The 12,212-nt window shown below is 39.7% G+C and overlaps 1 protein-coding gene across 47 annotated transcripts in view; it reads right to left on the reverse strand.

Moving 5' to 3' along the window:
- The window catches only part of DLG2 (discs large MAGUK scaffold protein 2), a 1,058,052-nt gene that overhangs the window by 55,839 nt on the left and 990,001 nt on the right, over positions 1 to 12,212 (reverse strand). For all 47 annotated transcript variants that reach the window (XM_083797000.1, XM_083796967.1, XM_083797009.1 and 44 more), the window contains one exon: positions 4,040 to 4,216. In XM_083797000.1, the coding sequence (XP_083653126.1) occupies positions 4,040 to 4,216 (177 nt within the window). The remainder of the gene's footprint in view (positions 1 to 4,039; positions 4,217 to 12,212) is intronic.

The raw sequence follows: 12,212 nt of genomic DNA on the forward strand, positions 1-12,212 counted from the left end.
AAGCTAATAAAAATCTGATGTAAAAATCTAATTCTGCTGGCCACTCTAGTAGAAAATATAGTAATTTTTGATGATGTGGTAGTAATTCAGATACGTAAATGCAGTGCTCATCTAAGACCATAGGCCACCTGAGACATCGGTATAGGACTGGCAGGTATCCCAACACCTGGGAGACCTTTCCTGCTTTCACCTTAGGCATAATTTGGATAAATCTTTGTGGTGGACATGTAACCAAGAACAATTTGGCTTGTAATATCCATTCATTAACACTATACAATAACAACTATTTGGTGACTGTTAAACCACAACTGAAGTGTTTTGCAGCCTCTTATGCTGAAGTCCTATGGTTGCCTACACCAATATGATCCAAAATCACAACACCTTTATAGCATTACACTTGGTTTCTACCCAACTGGCTACTCAGTCCTATGGTGCAGAACAACAGATGTAATCAGGCAGCAAATACATACTGACAAATGGATGAAATGTTGTCTCCAGATGCAGAAAGGGTTGCAGCAATACTTCAGCACTGCTGGATATTGAGCATTTAGTTATTGTTGATCCCCAATGAAGTCACTGGCTCACCAGTTTGTGGGGTTTGGTCCTTGCACAGATCAGTGGAGAAACACAAGGCCCCTGTCATTTCTTTGTGCTGCCTCTTTCAGAAAACTCCTTTAGCTGCAGTGGTACCCTCCAAAACTGCCTCTTAAAGTTTGACTTTACAATTTAACAACCAACACAACATCAAGTCCACACATTGACAGCAGTGCTGAAATGTAATGACAAATAGCTTTCAAACTCTACTGAATCACTAAGAGGTAAAGGCTGGTAATGTATCCGACATCCCGGAGAGAATAATGAGTGGCAGCTCCTCTCTAATGAGAAATTATGATTTCTTCTCGTATATTATATATAGCATAGAGGAGAAAAGGAGTATGGAATCATGATTTATTATTCAAAATTTATCTTATCAACTCATGCTGCAGTCATTGTTTGAAGAGCTCTTCTTGAAAAATATGTAAAAAAAAATGCAAAACACGATACTTGGAATGCAATTACCTTTACACAGTGCCTTAAAGAAATAATATTTTATATATATATTTTATATTTATATAATGATTTTCTATGTATGTATACATGTATTTATCTATTTGTATACATATATATATATATATATATATATACTGAGTAGAACTGAAGAGGTCGCTGGTTTTCAGAGCTATTCCATAATGATTTCAGTTATGAAAAATGCAAGAATTGTATATTAGCTGTTGTTGAACAGGAGATAGGGTGCAAACCAGGCAGCAAAAAGACTCATCCTGGCAGTGATAATCTCTGGATCTGCATAGCCTCCCTCTCACCCAAAATACGAAAAATGTTGCAGTCCCACAGGACAGGATAATATTTACGCATATATACATTGGTAGAGGAAGGTATCCAAATACAACACATACATACTTCTGCACACACACAAGAAATAAAAGTAATAATAATAATAAAGAAAATGAACAGAAAAGAAGTGGAGAATTGAAAAGCACAAACAAATATGAAATCTCTTCAGCCTGCAACTTCACAGAAAGGTGGGCTTGTGGGACAAATCACATCTTAATAAATAGCCACAGATGTTCTTTTCCTCCCGTTCTGTCACAAGACATATTTTACTGTTTGTTAATAAATATGTCCTAGTACATATCATGAAATTTCTAAAGAAATAGCCCCGTATAAACTGTAAGATGTATAACAGCGGCCTGGAGAAATCAGTTTAAATGAAGATGCCTACATTTGGTCAGATGAATCCTGGGGCTATTCTGGTTTGGATCAAGTCTCTCATACTCAATAACCAGCACACATAGAGGAAATTCAACTCTGAATTAGTATATTCTGGCAAGTCTGATGAGTTTTATTCTCTATAGCTCATCCTTGTATGCACTGATTGCTCATCCTCCCCTTGGGTGGTGTAAATGACCACAGAAGTTGCTGGCAAGAGCATATTGGTCTCACTGGCTCTGAGGTATCATCCAGAATCCACAATAAGGAAATAATAGTCACTTTTCAATGCATTTGAAAAAATAACCTTGTATAACTGAAACCTTTCATGAAACAATAGCACCCTCCCCTACTCCAGCTCAGGTATATCACATCATTACATTAATGCAGGCAGAAAATCAGATGCCATTGATTTTTCCAGACTGCTGAGATTCACTAGTGAAGAATCAGGATGACAAGTGGAGAGCATGGTAACGAGACCTGTGTCTTCTCAAATTTGAGCCCCTTATTTTTAGACTGTAACCAATATTTTAACCTTTTTTTTTTTCTTTCTTTCTTTTTTCCCTCTCACTGTTTCCCAAGTCACATCCTTTCCCCAAGCTGTGTCGTATGTCTGACCTTGACTAGAAAGCCTCTGTCTTTGGTCCCATCACTGTGCATCACTATGTAGGGAAACCAATAAGTCTCAGGCACTTACATCCTCTCCACCTTACAGAAGATACAACACTATGTCTTCAGCAGTTGTTTTGCTTTGCCCTTCTTTCCCTTATAGGTATTTTATTATGTTTGACAGCTTTTTGTAGCTTTCATGGTGCACACCACACTTCCTCAGTAAAAATTGAACAGACTTTCTTCTTTTCCCATTTGTGATCCAATCATGTCATTACAACAATATCTAGTGTAGCAATTAATAATAGGCAGGAATTCCTCTTTCAATATGTAGAGACTATATATGTTTGTTCAATGGGCACATTTTCCCCATCTTCAAAATTATAATGTAGTTTTTATTTCGGTCTATTATACAACTACAAAATTGCCTTTTGCTGAAAACCCTGGTGTGGTTGCTATTCAAATATGGTCATCATTAGAGAAAATAAGGACCTTGCAGGGCTTATGTCAATAAGGTTTTTAAAGGCCTTTCAATTTACTTTTATGTAATTTAGAACAAGGGCTACCATGAGTTCTATTAGCACCTGGGCCAACTCTCCTTGAAAAAACAGCAGGTGCTCTATAAAGCATCAGACATTCCATTTTCCCATTATAAAAAATGGGCACGATCATTTTTATATTAATGCTAAGGCTGAAATAGCTAGGAATAGAAAGTTTATATGCAGTATGGGAGCATTGCTGCAAAAGAAAAATGTAATGTGGCTTGACAGATTTAATTTTCCTCCCACCCTTTCAGTTCTTGACCTTTTATAGTAACTATCAACAAAGGCACAAAGTAATGCTGATTTGTGCTGCAGTCCTGATACTATCAGGGACCTGTGGCCAATTTTACAAAACACCTAGACAGAGTAAACAATACAAATAAAGGGAAACATTCAGATGTCTATTTTCTCTCCACCAGTCAGCATGAATCCATCACAGCTAAACAAAGATTTAGATTTAGCTTGGAGAAGGGAAGAAAGTTTCTTCATTTACATTACATGAAAAGCATACTGTGATATTGATTATCCATCAGTTTCCAGACAGGCTGAGATTAAATTAACAGATTTTGAAGTCAAAGAGGACCATTATGTAATTTAGCCTTGTTCTTTACATCACACAGGCTCAGCAGTTTAATTCTATTACACTCAGAAAAGAAAGACATACACTCTTCATTTGAAAATGTCAAGACATTCATCACATCCCTCAGCAGTTTGATGTAATGGCTAATCACCCTGACATTAAAACATGTGCTCTACTTCACATTCAGAGCTAATTCCCAGACTTGGGTTCTGGTTTTCCCTTTCTCTGCTGCAGTTCTTTAATAGATGGTGCTCTCTTTCTCTCCCCCATCCCACCTTTCTCTGTGAAAGTGCTAATCAAGTCACCTTTTCGTTTTCTTTTCAACACAGTTAAATAGCCCAAGCTCTTTAAATCTCACAATGAAAATCTTATCTTCTAGCTCTTGAAATAATGACTACGGGATTTTTCTCTACCTTCCCCATTTTTTTTCCCAGTAGATTGACGCACCTGGTTTTTTTTGTTTTTTTGTGTTTTTTTTTTAACAAAATGGAGTATTTTAACATCATGGCCAAGGAAGGAGGAAGGAGGAGGCAGCACTCACCTCCTCTTGCTGGGTATAACTCCCATCTCCTCACTGTCCCCCTCCAGAGTAACCCTTCTCGCCTGCCACCATTCATCATCTGAGGCGTTGATGACATGAAGGATGTCTCCGTACTTAAAACTGAGTCCTTGGCTTGGGAGGCCACTGTCTTTGCTCTTATCATAGTCAAACATAGCTCTGTGAAAGGAAATAAAGATGTAAAGACAAGTGATTATTTCAGTCTTGGAAACATTTACTTCTGAACATTTTGTCATATTTTATGTTCCAGCTAACCAGTTCTCCTTTCCAAAGGGAAAGGTCTTACTTGAAGAAAACTTCCTGCTTTGAAGGTAATGTTTACAGAATACATTTATTTAAGAGAAACTTAACAGTGAAGTATGATATTTACTATTTCACTCAATAAAGAACAATCACCATTTCAGAGTATCCAGCAAAAAAGTCCGGTGGCCAGAAACCCCTCTGTGACCTTGCCAAAAGCAATTTGTGGCTGTTAAAATTGTTCCCGTGATAGGATGGAATTCCTGAAACTTGAAACTAAACTAAACTGAAAGATGCCGTGATCAAAGTAATGATAGTCTGGCACATGTCCCTCCAAAATGCCCTCTAGGTGCACGCAGCACCACCAGTTTCTCCGTCCACATCCAGTCCCCCAGTGCAGCACAACTTGTCCAGGTAGCTCTGGCTGCTTTCTTTGATGTTGATGAGGTTTTCTACCAGTTTAAAGTGGATCTCTGCTCTGGGTATGCTTATGCAATAGTCCTATATATAGGACATATATTAATATCTGTATATGGACTCCAAAGCAGAAATGGAGAGCTATCTTTAATATATGTGGTTGTTAAACTGTGGCTGGGAGTAATTCAGCATGAACTAATTGCCAAAGTATTCAACCAGATCCTGAGAAAGACCTTCAGTCTGCACTGAGCTCTATATTACCAAACTACAGTGAAAACAATCCTCAGCCTCATCCAGGCCTATGCCCTGCACTTCCACCAGCAATCCCTGGGGTCAACATACTCCCTATTTCCCATCAAAAGGCCCTGGACATGAATCCCAGAAAGGCTGTATGTGAGTGCAGGTGGCTAGCTGAAGTCACCCAGCTAAAATCCTAGATCTTGGTTTCTTACAGGAGAAGATATATAGGAATATTTTTTCCTATACAAAATACAGTTTAAAGAACGTGTGCCTGACAAGAACTGATGTTTATTTTCCTGTAGGGAAATTCCTGTAGGGTAAATAATATGGTTATAATCCTAACTACAGAAAGGATAGATGAGTAAAATCCCAAGAGGGACATAATAAGACCAACTCTTTATTGTCAGAAATAAAGTTGAAGTAATCTCTTCACTGGTAAACACATCTGTGAGAAGGATTTGATATAATTAATTGTTACGCATTGTAGTGTAATTGCAGAGAATGATTATAACAGCTTTATGGGTAAAATTAAAACACAAGGCTACCTCTCATAATGAGGAGAACTTATATAAAAAAAAAAAAGTTATTGGAGTTGTAACTATGTAACTATGCAACCAAAATCATTCAAAAGGTCTCATAAGCACTCATTCTGCATGAAGGATCTGCTTCACGAAGAGAAAAAAATGCTGTTTGGAATATGCCTTCTCTTAAAGAGTTTACAGTCCAACAGCTTCAGAAAAGCCCAGATAATTCCTTTCTCTGAGGATGAAGACAATAACTAATCCTGCTGAACTTTATGTAATCCATGAGCTTGGATGAGCTTGTGCCTTTCTTGGTAAATGTTCTTGGAATGAAAGTAACATCTGAAAATTTTTAATGGCTTAGCAGTGGAAATTCTTTAAAAACTTGGCTATATCTTAGTAAAAATTTACTTTCGTGAAGGATTCTTATCAGTAGCAGATCATCTGCTGCCTTCTCAAATAAGGCTTTCTATGAGGTCAAATGATGAAGAGGCAGCTATGCACCATCAGCTGCTTCTCCTTAATCAATTAATGACACCCAATATCTGAAGAAATGGCAGTGCACCTACAAACAAACTTACAGCACATCATTCTGTTGGTATCTCTTATCAGCATTCAACACTCTAAATTTTATCACCGTATTAAAGAGCCATCATCTGAGAAATTCACTGAGTAATTGTGTTCCTTGCCATGGAAGCCTATCAACATCTCAAAAGCCTGACCACAGAGTTGGCTGCCATGCTGAATACTGGAAGATGTTACAATCCTGAATCCACACACAATTAAATCACTCAAAACAAATGACAATATTTTCCATTGCAGAGAATAAGCAAGACTGTCACATCCCAGAGGTAAACTGCATGCCAAATCGGAATGCTCAATATTTTGAAAGTTCTAAGGTAAAGGGTGTGTTGAAAAGCTAAGGAGGAGAAAGAAATCAGAGCAGTGTTCTTTGTCCTTGAACAGACATTTTCACCTTAGAGCAGAACTTAACATCACAGACTGCCATCATGCTCGTTGACATTAACGGTGAATGCAGAATGCAATGTTTGCCACTGACTTAGTTTGATTGGAGTAATCATGTGTAATGATAATTAAAATGAGATTACAGATAGATGAGAATTTTCAAGCAAACCTTTCAGAGAGTGAAGGATTCGTAGCTGCATGCTCTACAGATGCTGATTACTCCATTACTAGATGAAAATGATACAAGAGCTGACTTCAGTGCTCTTTCACAAACACTTCAAATTAAGAGACAGGTTTAAGTTTATAACATAAATGTGTTTAAGCTTACAACTTAGAAATCATTCGTAGTTCTGTAAAACATACTTTTACAAGTAGGCAGTTGGCCCAGCTATAGAACAAATTGAGTTCTTCGTTCTAGACACTGTTACATGCATGTGCACCCTCAGTAAGTTTGCTGATGACACCAAGCTGTGTGCGGCAGTCAACATGCTGGAGGGAATGGATGGCATCCAGAAGGACCTGGACAGACTTGAGAGGTGGGCCTATGCCAACCTCATGAGGTTCAACAGGGGCAAGTGCAAGGTGCTGCATCTGGGCTGGGGCAATCCCAAGCACAAACACAAGCTGGGCAGACAATGGACAGAGAGCAGCCCTGAGGAGAAGGACCTTGGGGGTGTTGGTTGGCCAGAAGCTCGACATGAGCTGGCAATGCGTGCTTGCAGCCCAGAAAGCCAACCATACCCTGGGCTGCATCAAAAGCAGCGTGGCCAGCAGGGTGAGGGAGGGTATTGTCCCCCCCTGCTCTGTTCTGCTCTTGTGACATCCCACCTGGAACCCTTCATTCAGCTCTGGGACCCTCACACAAGAAGAACATGGTAGTATTAGAATGAGTCCAGAGGAGGGCTATGAAGATGATCAAGGGGCTGCAGCACCTCTCCTGTGAAGACAGGCTGAGGGAGTTGGGGTTGTTCAGCCTGGAGAAGAGAAGGCTCCGGGAAGACCACAGACAGGCCTTCTAGTACCTAAAGGGGACCTACAAGAAAGCTAGAGAGGGACTTTTTGCATGTAGTGATAGGACAAAGGGTAATAGCTTTAAAGTAAAAGAGGGTAGGTTCAGATTAGATATGAGGACGAAATTTGTTACTTAGAGGGTGGTGAGGCCCTGACCCAGGCTGCCCAGAGAAGCTGTGGATGCCCCATCCCTGGAGGTGTTCAAGGCCAGGCTGGATGGGGCTTTGAGCAACCTGGTCTGTGGGAGGTGTCCCTGCTCATGGCAGGGGGTTGGAACTGGATGGGCTTTAAGGCTCCTTCCAACCCCAACTATCCTACGATTCTATGAAAGTCCAGCTCTCAGCAAAGTCTGTCTGGCTTCTTCAGCCAGATAATATACAAGATAGGTTCTGCCGTGCCATGGGGAATATCAGAAGAAAGGCTGAAATGCATTAGTGTCTTTGCAGAATATTATGGAGAGGACATAAGCAGCCCAGTCCTATATAAAAGACCTATCCTACCAAGGAGCACACATCATACTTCTCTGAGAGATGAAGATATCTGAAAGAAGCACCAAGAAGTGTTATTCAGACCAGGATTTACCCCATACAGACCCATGCATTTTTCCCTGAAAAGTTAAAGGTATCTCCTCACAATACAAGCACACAGGGTAGATACTGGAGATACAGATTAGCAGAGCTAACGAGCTTGCTGAGCATGCTAACATGCCTAAATGCTGCCTGCTTATTCATGGGTTGCTGTAACTCATTTTTAGTGTCTTTTACTGCGATTTTAAATAATAATGACCTCAAATAACCTTACAGTTTTCTAATGGTGCATATCTGAGAAGCATGGATAGTAACAGCTTCTCTCTCTCTTTTTTTTCTTTCTTCTTTTTTTTTCTTTTCTCCACAGCTGACAAAAGCACATCTTAAAGAGGAGTTCTTCCTTTAGGTGTTTAAGTCCTCAGCCAGCTACTTGCATCCACTGTTCAGCCCTTTTTGGATCACACAGGACAGAACCAAGAGCTCTACAAGGCTCCTTTTTCCCAGTCAGCTGATTAAGTATACTGTTGAACTGATATAGTTATTCTATATGACAAAGGAAATCAGTTTAAATTATTTAACTTTCATTTCATAGCCATCTCCGATGTTAGGCCACTGTTAGGCCACATCAGCATCAGAAAAATTTCTGTTCAGTATCTTCTGGGTAGTGCATTTCACAAATAGGAACCTGGGTTACACAGGATAGATGACATATTTTTAGGTTACAAATATAGAAAGACCAGTGATTACTGTGAAGTGTGTATAAAACACTGAAATAGGAAACAGAGTTTGCTGAAAACAATTCAAACAAATGTGTTGAACTTGTGATTTGGTCATCTTAATTCCCTTATTAGAAAAATAACAATAAGAATGGGTGTGATTACCAAAGCTTTAAAGGATACGTGCCGCATTTCCATTAACGACTTTTTTTTTTTTTTCTCGGTTCCAAGTTTTTTGCTTGAGTTTGGGGAAAACTACTTAATATTTGTACAACATTTTGAAATTAAAAAGTGCTGTTTGAGTGCTATATATTGCTGCTGTCTTCTTTGTGAATGTCTCCTGCTTGTAGAAAATTAAGAAGCACAGTCCTGAGAAGTGAAACAGAAGGTGCAAACATTTAGAACATGCTGGATATCAGAAATATTCAAGATTATATGAGTCCCTGACATTATTCCAGACTTCAGAAGTGATCATTGCACTACCTAATCCAAGAAGTAATTTGGAAAGAACCTAACAGGTTTTATTTTTGTGCTTGGTTGCTTCTTAATAATTTTTAGGAACCTACTTCAGTGTAAAACTTGAGACAAGCATTTCACAACAGCATCAAAATTCCTTGCTCAAAATTTGTTTGAAATGAAAATACGGTCAGTGACAAGACGCAGTACACTACCAAATGTGCAGTGAGGTGCCTATATGACAGTGAAGACCACTAAAATGGGGACTTTTTTTTTTCAATTTAGCGTAAACACTTTAGCATCTGAGGTATGTTGAAAAGCTAAGCTGCATTGCATAGTAAATTTACAGAATTACAGATTGGCTGAGGTTGGAAGGGACCTCTGCAGATCACCTGGTCTAGCTGGCTGAGGTTGGAAGGGACCTCTGGAGATCACCTGGTCTAGCACCCCCCCCGCCAAGCAGGGTCACCTAGTGCATGTTACGCATGATGGCATCCAGGATGGTTTTGAATATCTCCAGAGAAGGAGACTCCAAAACCTCTCTGGGCAACCAGTGCCAGTGCTTGGTCACTCTCATGGTAAGGAAGTGTTTCCTCATATTCTGATTTCTATTCTAATAATACCTCTTCTTGCATCTGGAGTTATAAATATTTGGCATAGGAGAACTTATATTAGATTTATGGAAATAGCAAATCAATTCATGGTCCAATCCCATGCATTGCAGCCTACTGGCATCCACCATGCCTGTATTGTTACCAGCATTTCAAAAACGAAAAGGTACAGAAAGAGTAAGTGGTCTTGCTAAGCCTGTGGCACAAAAGGGAATTTAACAGAGAAACTGAGATTCCTCATCTGAGGTTTTAAACACCGTTTCTAAGTAGTCTTCATGATCTTCCTGACACGGCAAGGGATATTAATGCATTCAAAGCACAGCAATATATTTTGCTGAATGCCCCTGTATGTTCAGTGCAAAAAAAACATATCTCCCATATCACTGTACCATAGCTAGTAATCTCAATGTGATACAGTTCAGGTACTGTGTGGCAGCTTTATTTGCATCTTTGAAATTACTTTCTTCTTCTGGCACAGATGGGAGTTTGCACATAAATTTACAGGCTGCTCTTTGCCATTTACTTGATTATGAAATGACAACAACATTTAGCAGGAGAGATTTTCAGTTTCTGTAAACAGCCCTAACTCTTCTGCAATCTGCTAGCATATCTGCATTTACATGAGTTAAGGATATCACCATTTTCTCTGAAAATTTCCTTAGCAGAGATTCTCAGACATCAGACTTCATAACATTATCATTAGGGAGAGATACATTATTCTTCCTCTTCTTGACATCTGTCTTATGTGCCCCCCCCCCCCCCCATTTTTTTTTTTTTAACCAATAGGGAAATTCAACACACAGAGATTTAATAATTTTCCTGGTTTTATACAGTAATTCAGTACCGGAGTCAGAATTTGACCCCAAGTTTTTTTGCTGTCTTTTCTGCACTCTCAGTAATAGATGTATTTCCACTCACTTGCAGGCTCAGCTTGAAGAAAACATTAAAGCAAAATGAAAGAAACCCTAGTGTAATTCATTGCTATAGCTACAACGGAGAGCACAGCAGTGTTGTGATAGAAACAGCCATTGCAGTACAATTAAGATGTTATTAGAAGGGTTAAATTTTCACTTAGTAGCATGTCAATAAAGGCTTCCACCTTCTTCTCCCAGGTTTGCTTTCATCTGGAGAAGCTGAACAGGTGAATCTTATGTGTAGATCGTTCTGAAGGGTTGCTCTCTCCACGTGAGCTTGGGAAGCTCTGAGGTGCTGCTTGCAATGCCTGCAGGCTGCCAGAACAGCCCCTGTGCTAGAAATGATCCAGTCACACATTGCCACCTCTGAAAGGGTGGGAGTGGACTGTTTTGAAGAACACCTTTCATTAAAAGTATACTACGACAGTGTGGTTTCAAAAAACAAACAAACAAACAAAAAAATCTGAATGTTTGTCTCAGACCTTTGACTGAAGGAACTGTGATTCCTAGTTTGTTGTGTGTTTGTTTGTTTCTTTCCTATGAGTATTTCCTGTTTTAATGATGTTGCATCATGAAGCTGATCCCCTCAACCTTAATTACTGTAGTTGGTCTGAGAGGAACAAGTGTCAGCAGCATGTGTGCTATTATATTAAACCATGCTAGGGCACTGCAGCATGGTTTCTAAGTGCTCTTTGGAAGTCAGCATGGGCTAGGGATTGTTCCCAGCAACAGTTTGGATACATCTCCCTTATGTGGTGGGCAGTAGGGCATAAAGGAAGGGATGGGGCTGCAGTGGTGGGCCATAAGTCTGGAGGATGCTCCCAGGCACGTGGAGTTTGGAGTGTTAATGTAGCTGGTAGGTCTAAGCTTTCACTGATGGAGAGCCTGTGGGACTGGGGCTGCCCTTCAGGCACTTCACTATTCCAAATCTTATCATACATTTACATCCAAGCCCCTTCCATTTGCTGCCATGCTATTTCTTTACTTCATTCAGCAGTTTCTCTATTCACTCCAAGCCATTCTTTATCATTTTGCTCCTAGTGGGAATTTGGTAGAGAGCTTTGCCACAGACTTCAATGAAAAGAGGTTTGGAGACAGTAGCATTAGTTCCAGAAAGATTTCACTAGGAGAAGGGAGATACTTTCTTCCTGTATTTACATCAGGAAAGAGGACTGCCATTTGTCATTGGGGAATATTTTGTTCATTTTGCAGATCCTACCATGATCCTTAATATCAGCTGATCACTTCAGGAAGCTGCCTTTCAGAGCCTCAGGGACTCATGTTATTAGAGAGGTTTTGAAGCTTTTGACTTCATCAGTGGCAGGAAGGATGACTGATCATGTTCCTTGTCTTTAGCTCATTTGCTGAATAGTCTGTGTGCCCATCACAACATACTGCATGGGGACAGTGGATCTGATGAACAATTCCAGGCTGTTCTAGGAAATGCAGCACAGGTGACAGCCCACTGTGAGGAAGGACCAGCAGCTTTAGCTTTTAAGCCATGGACATAGACAGAATTCATGTTGCTTCCAGACT

The sequence above is a fragment of the Anser anser genome (genome assembly GCF_964211835.1).
Source record: "Anser anser genome assembly, chromosome: 1".
In the NCBI taxonomy this organism is placed as follows: Eukaryota; Metazoa; Chordata; class Aves; order Anseriformes; family Anatidae; genus Anser; species Anser anser.